Raw genomic sequence first — 18340 nt, forward strand, 5'->3', positions numbered from 1 at the left:
GTGAATAAAAATGTAACACATACATCCAAATGTATTATGAAAAAAGCGAATACATTCTCAATTCTTAACAAAAGAAGTCTTAGATATTACTCATTTCTGGACTCCCTTATCTTCAAATTTCACTGTCCACTAACAGATTTCTAAACTTACTCTGGCACAACTTAGGTGTATGGAGTAGAGGGCGCGTGAGGTATAACATAAAGCTAAGAAGAAAAGAAATATTACAGACAGTACCACTCCTAGGCGTAATAGGACTACTTTTTCTCTTTGCATTTTTCTGTCTATTTGCCTGTTTCTTTACTGCACTTTAGGCTCCTGGATTGTGGTCTGTTAATGGCCTTTTTCCCCACAGTGCCTGACACATAGAAGGCACTTAAATATTTGATGAATGAAAAAAGTGAAAGGCAGGGAAATCTAAAAGAACTTTGGATAAGCTACAAAAATTGTTCACTAAAATTAAAAATGACAATTTCCCATGGTCAGCCAAATTAGTGTTATTCTCTAAATCTATAAAACTTGTGATATGTCTCAGGTGTACATGTTTCTTTCCTTCTCTAACAGAAGGGGAATAGGAATAAAAAGGGCAGTAAGAAGATGTGAAACTTCAGTGAAAAAGCTCCACCCAAAAAGAAGTCTGCTGCCTCTGGTAAGGTCAATATCCCAGGACAGACTCCCTGTCCAGGGTCACTGGATGGAACTTGTTAGCGGGAGGTCATTCTGGTGAGTGTCATTGAGAAGTTCCCAACTATAGCCCTGGGTCAACACTGGTGGCTGACCCTGTAAGCAGAACTGGCTCCACCAGGGGAGCCTCGAATTATAGGTGGAAATTTGAGGTGGCTGCAGGAGGTTGTGGACAGGGGCAAAGGTACACATGTAGAATTCAACTTACCACTCACTGCCCTTAAGTGTCAAAAACCCACCAACTAGGGCTTCCCTGGTGGCGCAGTGGTTGAGAGTCCGCCTGCCGATGCAGGGGACACGGGTTCATGCCCCGGTCTGGGAGGATCCCACATGCCGCAGAGCGGCTGGGCCCGTGAGCCATGGCTGCTGAGCCTGCGCGTCCGGAGCCTGTGCTCCGCAATGGGAGAGGCCACAACAGTGAGAGGCCCGCGTACCGCCAAAAAAAACAAAAAAACCCCCACCAACTAGATGAACTGCCTCAGGCTAACCAAGTTCATAGTTACAGACTGCATTAAAATTACCTCAACGTATTTCTAGAACAAGACATAAATACGTATATTTTTAAAAAATCATTGAGAACTTAACCTATGCCCCTACCTTACCCTGAGCAAAATCACCTGTACTAAAGTGAAGAAACTTTTTTAAAATATATTTTTTTCAAATATTATACATTTACATAATATATTCAAATCCGGGGAGTATCAGGGTTTAGTGTCAGTATAAGACACAGATTGATAATACAGACCAGAGCCAGACTGCTGGACCTGAATTCCAAATCTGCCACTTGCCAGCTGTGTGATCTTGGGTCACTTGTTTAACTTCTCTGTACTTCAGTTTCTTCATCCAAATTGAGATACATAATTGTAATTTCTAATTCAAGAGCACTTACTTCATGGCAAGTGATCAATAAATTGGCTTCATACTTTTACACAAACATTTGAAGATACTATGTATAGGGGTTTCAGGAAAGGAGAAAAATTTTAACAATCTGCCGTTATTACACAAGGATAAGACATACATATGGAACCAAGTTACAGACCCTGGGAGGGATACTGGTATCAATACATGCTTGAAACTAAACAGAATGCTTGAACATCCACAGCTCTGGAGCAATGTAAGCAATCGGGTAAGGGGTTCCGGTCATGGTTCTCTAAACACGAAGTTATGGATCACCTTTTATTTCCGACGACAAGTACACAGAGTAACTTGCCAACTAAAACTAATCTCCATAACATAAATCAATCAGGTGGATAGATCTGAATTACTAATTTGATCACCTGTTTATATGAATTAATTTGGGGTTGATTTTTTTTACTCTCACTGCATTGTTTAGTACATGCTATGTGAAGCATCTCCTAGCAAAGATACTTCTCATTTCCTTGGAGGGGCTCGTGAATCACGCTGTAGGATACACACATGGCTTTAGAATTAATATTGTTATTAATGATAAATAATCCAACACTTCCTCAGTATCTTCTAGGAGGTAAGGAACTGTGCTAGGTGTTATGGGGATCAACAATATATTGTAGACAGCGGTAATGTGAGATATATAATCACCCCCAAATCCTTTCTGGAAAGGACTAAGCCTATAAACCATAGAAAGATGCCTAGGGATGTTCACAGAGCCCTGAGCATGAAATGCTGGTGCCAGGGCTCTTCAGTGTGATGCTACAGAAGCTTGGAGAGGATTCACCATTCCAGAAGAAACGGCAGGCAGGGACCAGCCTTGCTGCTTGCCTTATATAGAGCCTGGCACGGCACACAGATAATGAGTAGAAAAGAAATAAACATGAGGAAAACACAGGGGCAATGGCAACAGCACTTAATTTCTTTCTAGAAGTCAGAGACCACTCTTCAGCAATGCTGGTTCAAAGTGAATTAAAACAGATCTATAACTGAGTGCCCACTTTACGCCAGGCCTAGGATAAGCAGACACAGCTCCTGGGCTCCAGGAGCTCATGGCGCAGTGAGAGAGATGAGCACATTAACGTGGAAGTGCAGTAACGGACACATGCGATGCATTATTCATGTGCTGATTCAACCATATGGAGGCCTATACCCTGCAAGCACCAGAAACAGAGTGCTGACCAAAGAGGAATCTAGTCTCTCTCTGTGGGTATAGGAATTAAGGCACAATCTAGATCTAACAATCACACTAGTGAATCAATATTGTTAAACGGAGATAAACTATGTAAAGATTCCATGAGAGAGAAAAATGAAGGGATCTGGCCTAGACTTGCTGGATGGTCACGGAAAGGAAGATTGAACATGGAGAGTAATGTGAAGAAGATGTTAAGGCTAAGGTTCTGGTTTGTAGAAATGTATGGATGATGGAGCCACTGCTTCTTGAACAAAGACCAGGCACGGAGGTCTAAGTTAATGTCTGAGTAGACAGCTGAATCTTTGGTTTGGGAACTCAGAGAGCATGTCTGGGATGGAGACCTAAAATTGGTCGTCCTTGGCATATCAAACGGTAATTCAAGTAACAGGTATACCCAGGGAAAAAATAAGGAAGGAAGAGAAATGACTAAGGGGAAGGATGTGTCAGGGAGAAACATTATGTAAATCTAGTGGTATTAACAAACTTTCATTCTACCTGTTTATACTTACAGTGTATTCCATAGTACCCTGGGGCTTCTGGACCACCATCTTCTTTTCTTTTTTATCATGTGTTTTGTTTTGATTGTCATCTGAAGAATAAAACGTTTATAAGTGAATGATTTCATTTTCAGAAATTGAGGATAGGGTCATCTACGGTATATTAAAACCCACTTTCGAATTGACTTTGAAAAAAAAAGATTAAAAGAAAAGTGCACTAAATGTACAAATAGACCAAACTCATAAAAACATATTGTTCATCCATGTATACTTGAATAAATGATTAATGTTAACTGTGATCAAATAGTACAAATAACAATGAGGTTATGCTTTACAGTTATTCAAGTATTCGTTTAAATGATAATGTATAAAGACGAAGTTAAAGTAAAACTAGTACAGTCATGATATAAATGATGAATAATGATGCATAATGTAAATCAGTACAGCCCTTTTAGAAGGTGACTTGTCAATATGTAACAATAGCTATAAAAATGTTCATTCTTTGACTCAGTAATCTTTCCCTTATTTATCCTAAGGAAAAATTCAAAAGAAGAAAAATGCTATGCACATATGGTACTGCAGTATTATTTATAATGGTGAAAACTTGTAAAGACCTATATGTTCAACAACACATTAAGTTGGACCACAGAGTTTGCTATTTTTAAGGGTCAAACTGGTCAACCTGATAGTTTGGCAGCTACATATGATTCAACCCAATTGTTATGATTAAATGTATCAACCCAGACACTGAAAACCAGAGAGACATATAACAATGGATACAAATTAAGTGACAAAAAGTACCAAATTGAATTAACTATGAAAAGATGCTCTAACTTGTATGAGATCAGAAAAATGCAAATTAAGGTGCAGCACCCTTTTACATCTATTAGCGTGGCAGAAATCAGAAAGCTGGATAATTCTAGTGTTGGCAAAGATGTGAACTGCTACTAGCGATGTAAACTGGTACAGCCATTCCAGCAAATTAAGCATATGTAGCCCATATGAGTCAGCAAACTAACCCACAGATATACATCCTCTCCCAGGAGATATCATGAAGTAACCTGCTGGAGGGTATACAGAACAACAGTATCTGTGGCAGCGGGGAACAGGAGGGTCAGCAAAATATATCTAATTACTGCCTAGAATCCCAGAGCATAACAAGCCCAAGTATACACTACAACATGTTTACATCGAGAGAAACAGAATGAGATGTACAGAATGGTATCATTATGTATATTTTAAAAAGCTGTCCACAAAACAACTACACACATTTTTCAAGGCCACATCCAGACAAAAGCCTATACACACTGAACACAATAGAATGGAGTGGAGCGGGGAGAGAAACGGGAGTGGGGAATGAGGATAAAAAGGAACTCATGAATAAATAACGAAGGGCCCAGCTCTGACCAGTGATGACAAGCCATGCACTCTGAAGTGTGATTAACGTATCCCTCTACATCTGAGGTCCTACAACTCCCCACACCCACACGCAAACCAACAGTATCATTTCAACTACACAACAAATGTGGGTGAACTGGATGAGAGCTGGAAGGTAACACAGAAATATGAAAATAGTTCATTCACATGGGATTTACTGACTTTTAAGTATTTCTTTTACATTATTTTAAATTAAGAACCAAGAAAAAGAATAAAAGATGCTGCTATTAGTATCCTTTTCTAGTCATTTGTAGAACCAGAGACACCTTGAAAAACCCCTCTGCTGTAAAAAATGACCTCCCTCTGTCAGGTGACCACATCTAAATTACTTCAGGAAGATGAGGCTGTACTGACTGTGGTTTTCAGATCTCCAAATTCTGCAGATCAGGAGATTCCACACAGCCTACTGAAAAACTCAATCACAGTATTTTACAACTCTTATCATCTACCTGGTGTTCGTTCTTGTTAATATCCCAGCTCCACTCTCTGTCCCACACTCCTGCCCTTCTCTTTGTCACCATAAACAGCTGTCCCTTTAGTTCCTCGGGCTTTCAGCACAGTCTCTTCATGTCCTTCTGTAGGTGCTTCCTATTTCTAGAACCTAAGCTGCTGTTTCCCATCTGCGGCAGCTACAGCCCATTGCCCTTCCATAGGCTGTGCATAATCATCTCTGGTCCCAATGGGGGCACTGTTGTAAGCCACCAAATCATGAGTTTCCATACTGCTCAGCTGCCAAAGAAAGACAGGTGCTGGCTGAACCTTTCCGGATAAACTTAACTATGTACACCTGAATTAGTACAAAACTTACTTTCCTTTGGCACAAGTGGGTAGGCCAGAAAAATGGCAATCACAGTAGTATTATTAAAAGAAAACAAAAACCCGCCAGAGTCTAAGATTTTGAAATCCTTGAGGTAAAGACCGTAATGTACCCATCTTTGAGCATCCTGTGTTTTAATATGATATCCGTTATATATGCTTGCATGAACTTTCCAATATAGATCAATGAGCCTGACAAGTTTGATGGTGGGCAACACGTTCACTCATAGAGCATCACACCAGGAAAATCATCGGAACCAATCAAAGCCACAACCCGAACACTAAGTTTTACAGTTGACTGAATACAGAAAGCAGAGAAGTAACTGGCACATTCTAAGGACCCAAATGTCTTCATATCAGTAACGCCCAAGGAAAGGCTTCATATTACTTCCTAAATATTTTCTTGCAGTAAGGATTCAAGATGGCCGGCTGCTTGTCTCAATAAGCGAAGTCCTGGATACCTTATCTAGATGGATTCTGCAGCACATGGTCCACAAGGCACTGGGGAGAGCAGGGAACAGACCCGAGCCTCCTTGGAAAGAGCTCCTTTGCTGTGCTTCAGGAGGGGACTCCACGTCCAGCACTTCAGGTGAGGACTCGTGGCCATCCACAAGGATGGAATTCTCTCTCAATGACACCTCACACCTCTACTTGAAGCTTTAGGCCTCCTCAGGCCCTTTACACCTATCCAAATTCGGAACCTCCCCCTGCTTACAAAAACCTGAAGCAAATGATGTAAAAGTATCTACTGCCAGAGGAGAAAATTGGCCAGGTGATCCTCAGAAGCCATTCAGAACAAAGCAACTATACCTCTTATTTGCCCCCCCTTTGAAAAGTTTCAGAGCCAGTTTTCCCACCCAGTAAGAATGTAACTGGGACAAAACTGACCAAAACCCTAGAAGAATGAAACATAAGCTCTTTTGCCTAACCTGTCTCGTTTCTCATAAATCCTGGAGGGGCCAAAACAGGGAACGGGGAGAACATGTGTTGACCTCAGGTGGACCTGGTGCCCTGCCCACAGCCCTGCTTCTTCCTCCCTTCCCAGCCCACAGGAGGGCCAGGGATGTCTAGAAAACAAGGCTTTTGCCTCCTGCATCTGAGGAGATGCTAGATACGTTTACAGAAAGACTCTTCTCTCTCCATGTGTTGGGGCTAAAAGAAGGTGATGTTCAGGAGAACGTCCAGGGCCTGAAAAGGCATAAAAGTCGGATGTAAAGGAATCCTTTCACTAGGTGATCTGTGAAGTTGTGGAGCTTACAACTGCTAAGAGAATATCCGAGGTTTGAGAACAGAATCTAAGGAAGGCTTAGATTTGGGGGGCGGGGGCCGAAAAGAAGTGTGGCTGATTGGCAGGTGGGGAGGATTGAAAAGATAGGAAAATGAGTGTAATGTCACAAAGGTGTGGAAAAAAGTTAAAGGAAAGTTGTACTGATGCTGTCAAATGTCACCCTGAGGATGAGAGATGGAAACCTGGAAACAGGTGACTGGGAGGTCACAGAGGTCCTGAGATGAAAGTGGAGGGATCTCAAGACAGACGGTGTTAACCCTATCAGTAAAGTCATTTGCTAAAATGTAAGGAGGTGAAGACAGGACTGGGGGTTTAAGGGGTTGTGACATTTGGAAGAGTTATTGTGGCAAAGGTCAGGTTTTAATAAAATGAATACTGAAAAAAGCAACAAGAAGCAGCAGTAAGGGTTTCCCCAGGGGTGGGTCTCAACATCAGGGTGACAGACCATGCAAGAAATCAGCCAATCCCCTGCTGTCATGGCCACCTATGGGGTTAGGACACGCAAGCAGGGCAGCAAGAGCTCGAGGAGTGGTAGGTGAGGGGCACCGAGATGGGGTTAGGAGAATGACATGATGTGTTAGCTTCCTATTGCTACTGTAAGACGTTACCACAAATCTCGTGACTCCAAATAAAAAATAGACACAAACGTACTATCTTACAGTTCTGTACGTTCCAAGTCTGACATGGGTCTCACCGGGCAAAATTCACAGCGTCAGCAGGCATTTCTTTCCGGAGGCTATAGGGGAAGACCGGTTTCCTGGCCTGTTCACCTCAGAAGTAGCCCACGTTCCTCAACTCAAGGTCCCTCCCTCCATCTGCAAAGCCAGCAACACCAAGCCATGTGCTCTCATGCTGCTGTTTCTCTAGCTCTCTTCTGCCACCCTCTTTCACTTTTCAGAATCCTCATGTTTATACTGGGCACCTGGATAATCCAGGATGCGCACCTCCTTCAGGTCAGCTGATTAGCAACCTTAATTCCATCTACAACCTTAATTCGCCTTTGCTGTGTAACCTGACAGGTTTTGGAAATTAGGACACGGATACCTTTTGGGGAGGGTGGGAGGGCATGAGGGCATTATTCTGCCTACCACAGGTGGAGAACAGGTTTATGGGAAAAGATAAGAGGTTCAGATCCAAAGAGGGGATTTTTGAGGATTCAAGTAGTGATCTCAGGTGTGAATGTGAGTGCGCTGGGGAGAAGGGGGATAGGGGAAGGTGGATGGAGGTGTTCAGGAATGCAGCTCTGGTTATATGTTCCAGTTCTGGAAAAATTCCAGCAAGAATGAGACAATATCAATGTCACTGAAACCAGAGCATCTGGCTCCTGGCACAGACCCCTGGGGACTGAGTGAAGTCAGGACAGTGGACATTATTATCTATTATTGTACTTGAAAACAGAAACAAAGAGATACCTGTGAATTCCCTGGATCTTGATTCCATAAGCTCTACATAGATAGAGGAAGGATAGAAAAGTCAGTGTGTAGCTTTGTTTTTTCTATTATCAACTATCTGAACAAGCACAAACAGAATGTTGAAAATTATCAGGTTTTCAAATTATATCAGAACCAATTTTTCTCTGGCCTTACATCAACCGGGTGTGTGTGCCCCTTCTTCCCTTACTCCTCTTGAACAATCAGTTCTCTCCCTTCCTTCCAGCTCTATCATAAGACCATCTGAATAGGTACACGAAGCTGAAAGCACAGGACCCATTACACACTTGTCTGAAGAGGAAGGACAGTTTCCATGGCATCCAAAAGATGTGGATTCAGAGAGCAACAACTGTCTATGTCTCTCTAGATCTAAGGAAAGGGTACCCTGATTTGTAAACAGGAAAATCTGTTTCCAATGAGAGACATAGCCCTAAACTGGGAACAGATGTATTTGGTTATGGCAATCTGATGATATTAATCAAAGTCAGGTCATGTGCCATTTCCCTTATGTCACCCAACATTTTTCTGATTATTATTTGGTTTTGGGGTCAAAACAAGCTGGATTCACCGAACAACCCTCATAGCTGTGCAATGTTAAACAAGTTACTTGAAATCTTTGTGCCTCCGTTTCCTTATCTGTAAAATGGAGATCTCACAATGTTGTTCAAAAGATTAAATGAGATAATGGGCACAGTGTTTATCTCAGAGCCTGGCACAAAGTAAGTGTTTAACAAATGTAATTAATAATACTGCAGTCAACATAAGTAAACAGCAATTTGAACAGAGTAGGGTGTTAAAAGAATTATACCATAAGCAAAAGGTTTCATTCCAGAAATACAGGAGTGATATAGCATTAATGTGATAGATGATTATAAACTGCTTATAAAGGAAAAAAAACATATCTGATCACTCTGATACATGTCAACAATCATCTGATGAAATTAAATAGCATTATTATATTTTTAAAAAGAATAAAATTTTTAAAAATCCAACTGTTAGAAAACTAAGAATAGGAGTGAATTTTCTTAACATGATGAAGAATGTTTAGTTACTCTTTGATATTAATGAGAAATATGCTTCTGAAAAAGCAATGAAACCCTAAAGGTTGTATACCAAAAGCAATTTCCCCATAAGAATGAAAACTAAATGACTTCATGACATCACTTCCAGGACTGCAGTGCCTGGTTAGTTACCTAAATGCAGCCTGAACTAACACACTAGTGAGGCCACCACCCCAGCCTTACAGAAAGTTCCAGGGTATGCAGTGGGAGGGATACCCACAGGCACTGCACAAGCTCCACCCATTCTTTTTACTCCTGTTCTATGAAGACAAGTGCCTGAGAGCACTTCCAGCAAAGCTTTTAAGACTTCTGGGCATAGTATCTCCCAGTCCACTAAATTACAACAGAGGCTAACCTAATGTGAGGCAAGGCTAAACCGCAAGTACTCAAGGTCATAAAGATAAACTCTGCAGTGGAGATGAAAGCAGAAACACTTCAAACATAAGGAGACAGCTTGGAAATCTCGAGGAGGAAGAGGGAACCCCTGCCCTTTATTGGAGGCCACCTTTTAGAGCCCTGAAAGGCAACATGTGTGCAGAATGGACTCCATGTGCCCACTTGTTCCCCAATAGTCTCTAGAATTAAGCACTATTCTAAACCCTCCTAAAGCAGGCCTGAGTAAACAGATGAATTCTTTTTTTTTTTTTTTTTTTTTATGCGTTACGCGGGCCTCTCACTGTTGTGGCCTCTCCCGTTGCGGAGGACAGGCTCCGGACGCGCAGGCTCAGCGGCCATGGCTCACGGGCCCAGCCGCTCCGCGGCATGTGGGATCTTCCCAGACCGGGGCACGAACCCGTGTCCCCTGCATCGGCAGGCGGACTCTCAACCACTGCGCCACCAGGGAAGCCCAACAGATGAATTCTTATAGCAGAAACCAAAAGCAAATATAAAAAGTAAAACACTAACCAAAATAGATACAGGAATTCCTACTATCATAGTTTATACTCAACTTTGTTCTGGAATCTCTAGTCATAAAAAAGTTTTAAATACTGAAAAGAAAGAAATGAAAATTTGATTATTAGCAGATTATCTACCTCAAAAGCCAACATCATAAAAACATCCAGAAATCATAAAATTGTTCAGTAAGGTGACCAGATGTAGCAATCTTTTATACTTGTGATAAAAACTATTTGGAAAAGTTCCAGCATAATGGTATCAAACTAGAAAATATCTAAGAATAAATACAGCAAGATAATGGCAAAAGATATATAAAAAAAGTTTTAAAGGTTCTCTGAAGAATATAAATGGAAGCTTGAATACAGGGTGCTGCATATAATGTTCCTAAATAGGAAACATCATTCTTGTGAATATTTCACTTTCTCTTCAAATTAATTTTTAAATTATATGCGATTTAGGTCAAAAATTAAAAAACATTTTGGAGAAGGGAAACATGTCAAACTGTTAACCAGGCATAAATATATAAGACTAGAAGCTAAATACATTAAGACTATCCAAAATTATTTTTGAAAGAGAAATACAGTTAAATACAGAAATACAGTTAAAATACAGTTGAATGAAAGAAGAAAATACCAATCACCCATTTTACCCCCATTCAGAGAGAAACAATGTTTGCATTCTGGTAAATATACTTCCAACAGCTCTCCTTCTTTTACACAAAGATGGAATTGTAGTCTATACACTATTGTCAACCTGCTTTTCTACTGTAACAATATTTTGTGAAAATTTCCCACGGCATTAACTGTTTTTCTTCACCATTAAAAAACGGTGGGGGGCTTCCCTGGTGGCGCAGTGGTTGAGAGTCCGCCTGCTGATGCAGGGGACACAGGTTCGTGCCCCGGTCTGGGAAGATCCCACATGCCGCGGAGCGGCTGGGCCCGTGAGCCATGGCCGCTGAGCCTGCGCGTCCGGAGCCTGTGCTCCGCAATGGGAGAGGCCACAACAGTGAGAGGCCCGCGTACAGCAAAAAAAAAAAAAAAAAAAAAAAAAAAAACGGTGGGAATTCCCTGGTGGTCCAGTGGTTAAGAATCTGCCTTTCAATGCAGGGGACGCGCTTTTGATCCCTCCTCGGGGAACTAAGATCCCACATGCCGTGTAGCAACTAAGCCTGCGCACTCTGGAGCCCGCGCGCCACAACTAGAGAGCCCGCATGTCGCAACTAAGATTCGATGCAGCCAAATAAATATTAATAAGTAAATAATTATGTTAAAAAACATATTGAAAACAAAAAAATGGCACATAGCATTCCATTTAAAGTTATTTATGTTATTTTAATTTTCCCACTATTTTAAACATGCAATGATAGTCGCTGTGGTCAAATCCACTACACTCATGATCATTTCCTTAGGGTAAGCTTCTGCGAACAGAATTGTTGGGGAAAAGGGTGTGCAAAAGTAAAGCTCTTGATAAAAATGGCCGAACTGCCTTTCAAAAAGATCCGACCACATTCCTCCTATCAGTGTTTTTCCCTTGCACTCTACCCAGTTCACTTCTAATTTGATTTTTCAAAATCACTAACCCTATTTAGTCTAATCTGTTGTCCTTCCCTTGGCCCCAACCACATTTGAGTGTTTCTCTAAAAGTGAGATTTCTCATAATACAAATGTGATATAACACGACAGACTGAGCAGGAAACAAGATTTGCAAGATGCAGACCACTATAGTCATAAGAGGACTAGACTTTCAGCTGGAACAAATACAGCAGGTTCTGTCAAACACAGCTGCTTCACTTAGTGACTAGAATGGATTACAATATACTGTGTTAATGGGAGGGCTGGAGCTGTGAGGAAAAGGAAAGAGGGTCCCTTGAGCGAAACCCAGCCAGTTAGCAGGGCCTGGGGGGTGTGGGAATGGGGAGACGTTGGTCAGAGTACAAACATCCAGCGATAAGATGAATAGGTTCTGAGGATCTAATGAACAGCATGGTGATCATAGTTAAATACTGTACGCTATACTTAAAAGTTGTTAAGAGAGCACCTCTTAAATGTTCTTACCACATAAAAGAAATGGTAATTATGTGACCAGATGAAGGTGTTAGTGAATGCTAGGGTGGTAATCATTTTGCAATATATCTATGTATCAAATTAACACATTGTATACATTAACCTTACTCAATTTTATGTCAATTATATCTCAGTAAAGCTAGAAAAAGAATTATGATGCTTTTTTATATTCCTACTTATAGTCATGTTTACAATCATTATTATGTATTTTTAATATTATGTTTTATTAGTTGCAATGCTAACCACCAATTCTTTTATAAAATGACTTTTTAAGGAATTCCCTGGTTAAGAATGAGCTTGCCAATGCAGGGGACATGGGTTCCATCCCTGTCCCGGGAAGATCCTACATGCCTTGTTGGAGCAACTAAGCCTGTGTGCCACAACTACTGAAGTCCGCGCACTCTAGGGCCCACATGTCGCAATTACTGAGCCCGCATGCTGCAACTACTGAAGCCCACACACCTAGAGCCGCAATCCACAAGAGAAGCCACTGCAATGAGAAGCCCTTGCACCGCAACGAAGAGTAGCCCCTGCTCACCACAACTAAAGAAAGGCCGCACTCAGCAAGAAGACCCAACACAGCCAAAAATAATAAATAAATAAATAAATGACTTTTTCATTCTTGAGGACATTTTGACATGTGTCTCAGAAAAAAACATCACTCCCTCTCAGTAACTTTATTTTAAGAAAGGTATGATACAAAAGGATGTTTCCTAAAACCTTAGTATGTCTGAGGATGTCCTGTTGTCTTTGAGTCTGAAAAACAACTTTTACTTCACAATTCTGAAGGAGATTTAATTCCCCTGGTGTTCGCTGCTGTGGAGAAGTCTGTGCCTCTCTTCTCTGCTCCTTTGTAGGGAACATTTTGTTAAGTTTTTTGTGGTTTTTTTTCTTTTTGCCTGTTTGTTTTTTTGTTTGTTTTTACCATTTATCCATAACCTGTAAACATTTGCCACATTTAAGTGCAGAGTTTTCCCCTTAATTTTGCTTAAATATGATGAGCTGTTCTGATTTTAGAAGTCAGGTACGAGTTTCAGCTCATGAAAGCATTCTTCTTATCTTACACTATGTCTGATTACTGCTTCTATTCCCATTGTTCTGACCTCCTCACCAAGAACACCTTTGATTCCTAGGTCCTTCACTTACGCCTCCCACATCTGTCATCTTCTCTCTTAACACTTGCATTCTTTCTGTGATGATCCTTTGCATTCTGGGGGCACTTGTCAGATTGGACCTGTTCACCACCTAGGCTTTCATGGTATGACTTCACTTTAAACATTAGTCTGACTTCCTTGATGGCCCCAAGAAGCACAAGCCTAATTATTTCCATCCTAATAATTTCGATTTATTTTATACCCAAGTCCCTGAAGTCTTTATACACTGCTTGATTAAAAAAATATATGAATAAGGCTCTTAATATCCTCTTTCCACATCAAAGTCAATTTTTTGTTTGTTTGTTTTTTGTTTTTGTTTTTTGCAGTACGCGGGCCTCTCACTGTCGCGGCCTCTCCCGTTGCAGAGCACAGGCTCCGGACGCGCAGGCTCAGCGGCCATGGCTCACGGGCCCGGCCGCTCCACAGCATGTGGGATCCTCCCGGACCGCGGCACGAACCCGCATCCCCTGCATCGGCAGGCGGACCCTCAACCACTGCGCCACCAGGGAAGCCCCAAAGTCCATTTTAAGCCTTTAATTAGAGCTCTAAAGCACTAGAATGATCATTACTTTTGAACAGACGAGTCATGCTATTGTATGTTTGTGGTTTGACCTACTTTTATGTTTAGGAATTAATTTATCAGAATAGCACATCTTTGGCTTCTTGAACTTGCTAAGTGAAACAAAGATAAGCAACAGATAGGAAATCTTCACACATGTGGTTAAAAAATACCCTAAGGGCTTCCCTGGTGGCGCAGTGATTGAGAGTCTGCCTGCCGGTGCAGGGGACACGGGTTCGTGCCCCAGTCCGGGAGGATCCCACATGCCGCGGAGCGGTTGGTACCGTGAGCCATGGCCGCTGAGCCTGCGCGTCCAGAGCCTGTGCTCCGCAACGGCAGAGACCACAACAGTGAGAGACCCACGTACCAAAAAAAAAAAAAAAAATACCCTAAGAAAAAGTAATCTGTATGAGGAAAAGTGTCAGGGTTGCCATCATGAGAAGTAATTCAATAGTTGGTTACTTTCATCCTGTAGCAAACCCCAAAAATGTTTAACAAAGGAAAAGTGGAGAATTTCATTTATTTTACTCTTGTTAAGTTCCTTTTGAACTCAGGACGGAAAACTATGATGTGAAATGATTTAGACACTGCAGATTTATTATTGAAAAGCTAAATTCACTCTTTACACTGCAGAGGTTTTCTCTAAATAAATCTTTATTGCAGTAACCACAAAACTGACCAAACTCTTACCTAAGCGCTTTCTGTTTGTTAAAATAACCTCCCAATTCTCTTACAATAACTACTGTACTACCCAGGATTCTCAGTATTAACCTTTTATATTAAAACACTACAAAAACATAGTGATATTTTTAATTCCAATTTAGGCTTGTCTCCTGTATTTATAAAATTTCTCTATCTCTTTCAGGTCTTACATCTATATATCTGTGTTTCAGTTAAAGAATTTCCCACTGAGACATTATCCACATTTGTAAAATTCCCATTCCTATCTCCACTTCCATAGAAGCAAAGATGTGTACTATTCTCAGATTAAGGAATAATGTATTCCTTTAATGTAAGAGAATTTTGAGATATAATTCATGCAACTTAATATATTTTGATATTGTAATATGGACCAAACATCTTTTGAAACATATGTAAACATTCCTACTACTTGTGTCAAACTTAACTATAACTTAATAGCTAATTTTGAAAAATATATTAACATTGTTAAAATAGAAAATTATAAAAATATATTGTTATCAAACAATTCCTTAAGGGTTTATATAAATAAATAGAATAAGTGAATAAGGAGCCCTATATATCAGTAAATACAAGTGCAAGCATAGAAGGGTTGAGTTCACTTATGTTAGAAGCTTTTGCATGGATGCTTACCGTGTGCCCCGTGCTACAATAGGTGCTAGATCTAGATTTATCTGATGCCATCTGCCTCGATGTAATTAATCCACTTCCTTTCTCCTACTTCCCCTCTCAAAAACAAAGCACTTTTGGAATTGGCACCATTTTGTTACAAGGCAATTCTAGTGACTCAGTCTTTCCATAACATCTTTTATCAGTATCTTAGCTGTAGTGTTCTCCGAAGTGGTAGGAGAGAGTAATGAATTACTACCCAAGGCTTACATGAGGCACAGATAAATCTAATTTAATAAGTAAAAAACATTATTTTGTCTAAATATGCTTCCTGAAATCAGGTAGGTAATGTTACAGATGTGGAAATAGATACCTACAGAAAGTAATCACTTTCTTTTATATTGATGATAGAACTTTACTTTTGTCTAATGTTCTTTTTCTAAAGCCCTTGGGTTTGCTCTATTACATTATTCAGTTCTCTATAATTTTCTGATTAATATTAAAAATAAATTTAAACTGGGTAATGTGCAAGAACATAAAGAGAACACTCCTTTGCAATTTCTGCACCCAGAGAAAACAATGATCAACATATTGTTGTAGATCCTTCCAGTCTGTTTTTCTATAAGTTATCATTTATCATCCATTAACTTTTTATTTATTTATTTTTGGCTGTGTTGGGTCTTTGTTCCTACACGCGGGCTTTCTCTAGCTGTGGCGAGCGGGGGCTACTCCTCTTTGCGGTGCATGGGCTTCTCATTGCAGAGGCTTCTCTTGTTGTGGAGCACGGGCTCTAGGTGTGCGGGCTTCAGTACTTGTGGCTCGTGGGCTCAGTAATTGTGTCTCGTGGGCTCTAGAGCGCAGGCTCAGTAGTTGTGGCGCACGGGCTTAGTTGCTCCGAGGCATGTGGGATCTTCCTGGACCAGGGCTCGAACCCATGTCCCCTGCATTGGCAGGCGGATTCTTTACCACTGCGCCACCAGGCAAGTCCCTCCATTAACTTTTTGTTTTGACTTTCTGTGCGTTCCTCGGATTACTTCTTTTACACATATTTACCTCACACCTTTAAGTAGCAATTTCCAGGCCTTTCACCTAACTAAAATCCAGGTCCCTCTAGACAAATCCATTTGGTACCTCTAAAATACCTCCAAACACAAATTCATTATTTTTCTTCTTGAGTTTTCCAGTTTGTCAGTTCTTGACGCTGTTCTTTTTCTCCCTCACACACTACATTGGTCACCAAATACTGCTGTTTCTATGAGCAAAATCTCTCCTTAGGGTGCTGTTTCTCTTCTGCCCCAGTCTCCAACCTGCCTTCAGGCTCACTTCCATCCATTGTCCTTAGATTTATCCTCTTAAAACAGACAGTTAATGGAGTTCCCCCAGCGGCTTCCCACTGATACAGGATAAAGTCCAAATCCTTAATGTGGCTGACAAGATTCTCCCATTTTAGCATCTCTCCTCCCCAGACTAGAGCCACCAAAAGAACTTGGACAAGAATTACTTTTGACTTGAGGTCTAATACTCCACCTAGTGGTATGGGACAACATTCTGGGATGGGAATCTAGGAAATATGCCACATCAGCCCTATGAGATTAAGCAAACCTGCCAACACAGCTGTCTGTCAGCTAGAGTCAAATGCGAAAAGGCACAGGCAACCCTGGGACTCAATGGCCCACCTAGTAGTTTTCTATAAGCACTGGATTCTCCTAAGAAAATGCCTCAAACCTCCAAACCGTTGTTATCATTGCCATTCTCGAGAGAAAATGAAAAGCTACAATGGCATCTCTTTACTTAACTGTCACCAAATAAAATCACAGGATAATTCTGACTCAACTATTGTAATGTTGCCTACATCCTTCCAGAATTTTCATGAAACTCAAACGAATCACAGTATTCATTCATCTATGTACATGTCACCCACTCAATGCACATTAAAAGAGCACCTGTAATTCAGATACTATACAAAGCTAATAATACAGGGTCCAACCTGTAAACAGGAGAGCAGATAAATAAATCCACGATGACAATGCAGAAGGGAAGTCTAACCTGTCTAGGGACAGGGAGGGCTTCCTGGAAGAAAAGATGACTGAGGGGATTTGGTGAAGTCTAGTAAGAGTTAGTTAGGTGAAGAGCAGAGTGAAGGGTATTGCTTCACATTCAAAGTGTTACACATGCAACAGAGCGCAGCACGTTAAAAATCTATCCCAAAGCATCATGAAAAAAGAAATCTCAATGGAGAGGACTCTATCCACCTCCTTCAGGGAAACCCTACAGAGCAAAATGTCTCCATTTAAAAATACTTCTTAAGCAGCAGCATTTAAAGTAGCATGAGAAACGACAGTATTTTAAACTGTACAACTGTAAAAACCACACATTTTCAAGTGTTCAATGTGTACACTGTAAAAGATGTGAAATGCAATTTTCCTTACTCCTCTTTCCCTTTTAGGGATAATACCCAACACTTAAAATTTTAAGAGGAAGTTTATTAATCACACAGAAGTCTCTTTCAATAGGTTGACAGTTACAGCTTTTTATAAAATGCTGAATGGCTTCAGATTAAAAGCATCCATGAAGCTATGTAATATATGACATAATCACGGGAACCCACTGGAATACTACAAACCACAGGCTTTCCACTGCAGATACCTCATCTGCCTCTGTTGGAGCAAGGTCAGCAAAACCTCATTTATAACCATCCCAATGGCAGCCCACCTTTATCTTTGATGAGCACTAGTAGAGAGTTATATTAACACAGAGACGAGATCTGTCCCCCGGTAACTTTGGCATCCACTGGGACCAAGTTTGGGACCCTGTGGACCAAGTGCCTGCTACCAGCCCAGGTTTCGTATACTGGACTGCAGTTTGTTCTCAGAGACCTCAGTCTTCTGTCTCTGAGCCTAGCAATCTCAAGTACACTGTAACCCATGTGCCACATCAAGTTTCATCTCCTGGTTCCCTTTCTTTGCACTCTTTTTTTTTTTTTTTTGGCTGCGTTGGGTCCTCGTTGCTGCGAGTGGGGGCTACTCTTCGTTGTGGTGCGCAACCTTC

At 40.9% G+C, this 18340-nt stretch overlaps 1 protein-coding gene across 1 annotated transcript in view; it reads right to left on the bottom strand.

Annotated features, from left to right (window-relative positions):
* The window catches only part of NCOA7 (nuclear receptor coactivator 7), a 149573-nt gene that overhangs the window by 58710 nt on the left and 72523 nt on the right, over positions 1–18340 (bottom strand). Inside the window, exon 5 of the mRNA XM_065889246.1 lies at positions 3292–3371. Coding sequence (XP_065745318.1) covers positions 3292–3371 — 80 coding nt within the window. The remainder of the gene's footprint in view (positions 1–3291; positions 3372–18340) is intronic.

Source organism: Phocoena phocoena, chromosome 12 (assembly GCF_963924675.1).
Source record: "Phocoena phocoena chromosome 12, mPhoPho1.1, whole genome shotgun sequence".
NCBI classification, from domain to species: domain Eukaryota; kingdom Metazoa; phylum Chordata; class Mammalia; order Artiodactyla; family Phocoenidae; genus Phocoena; species Phocoena phocoena.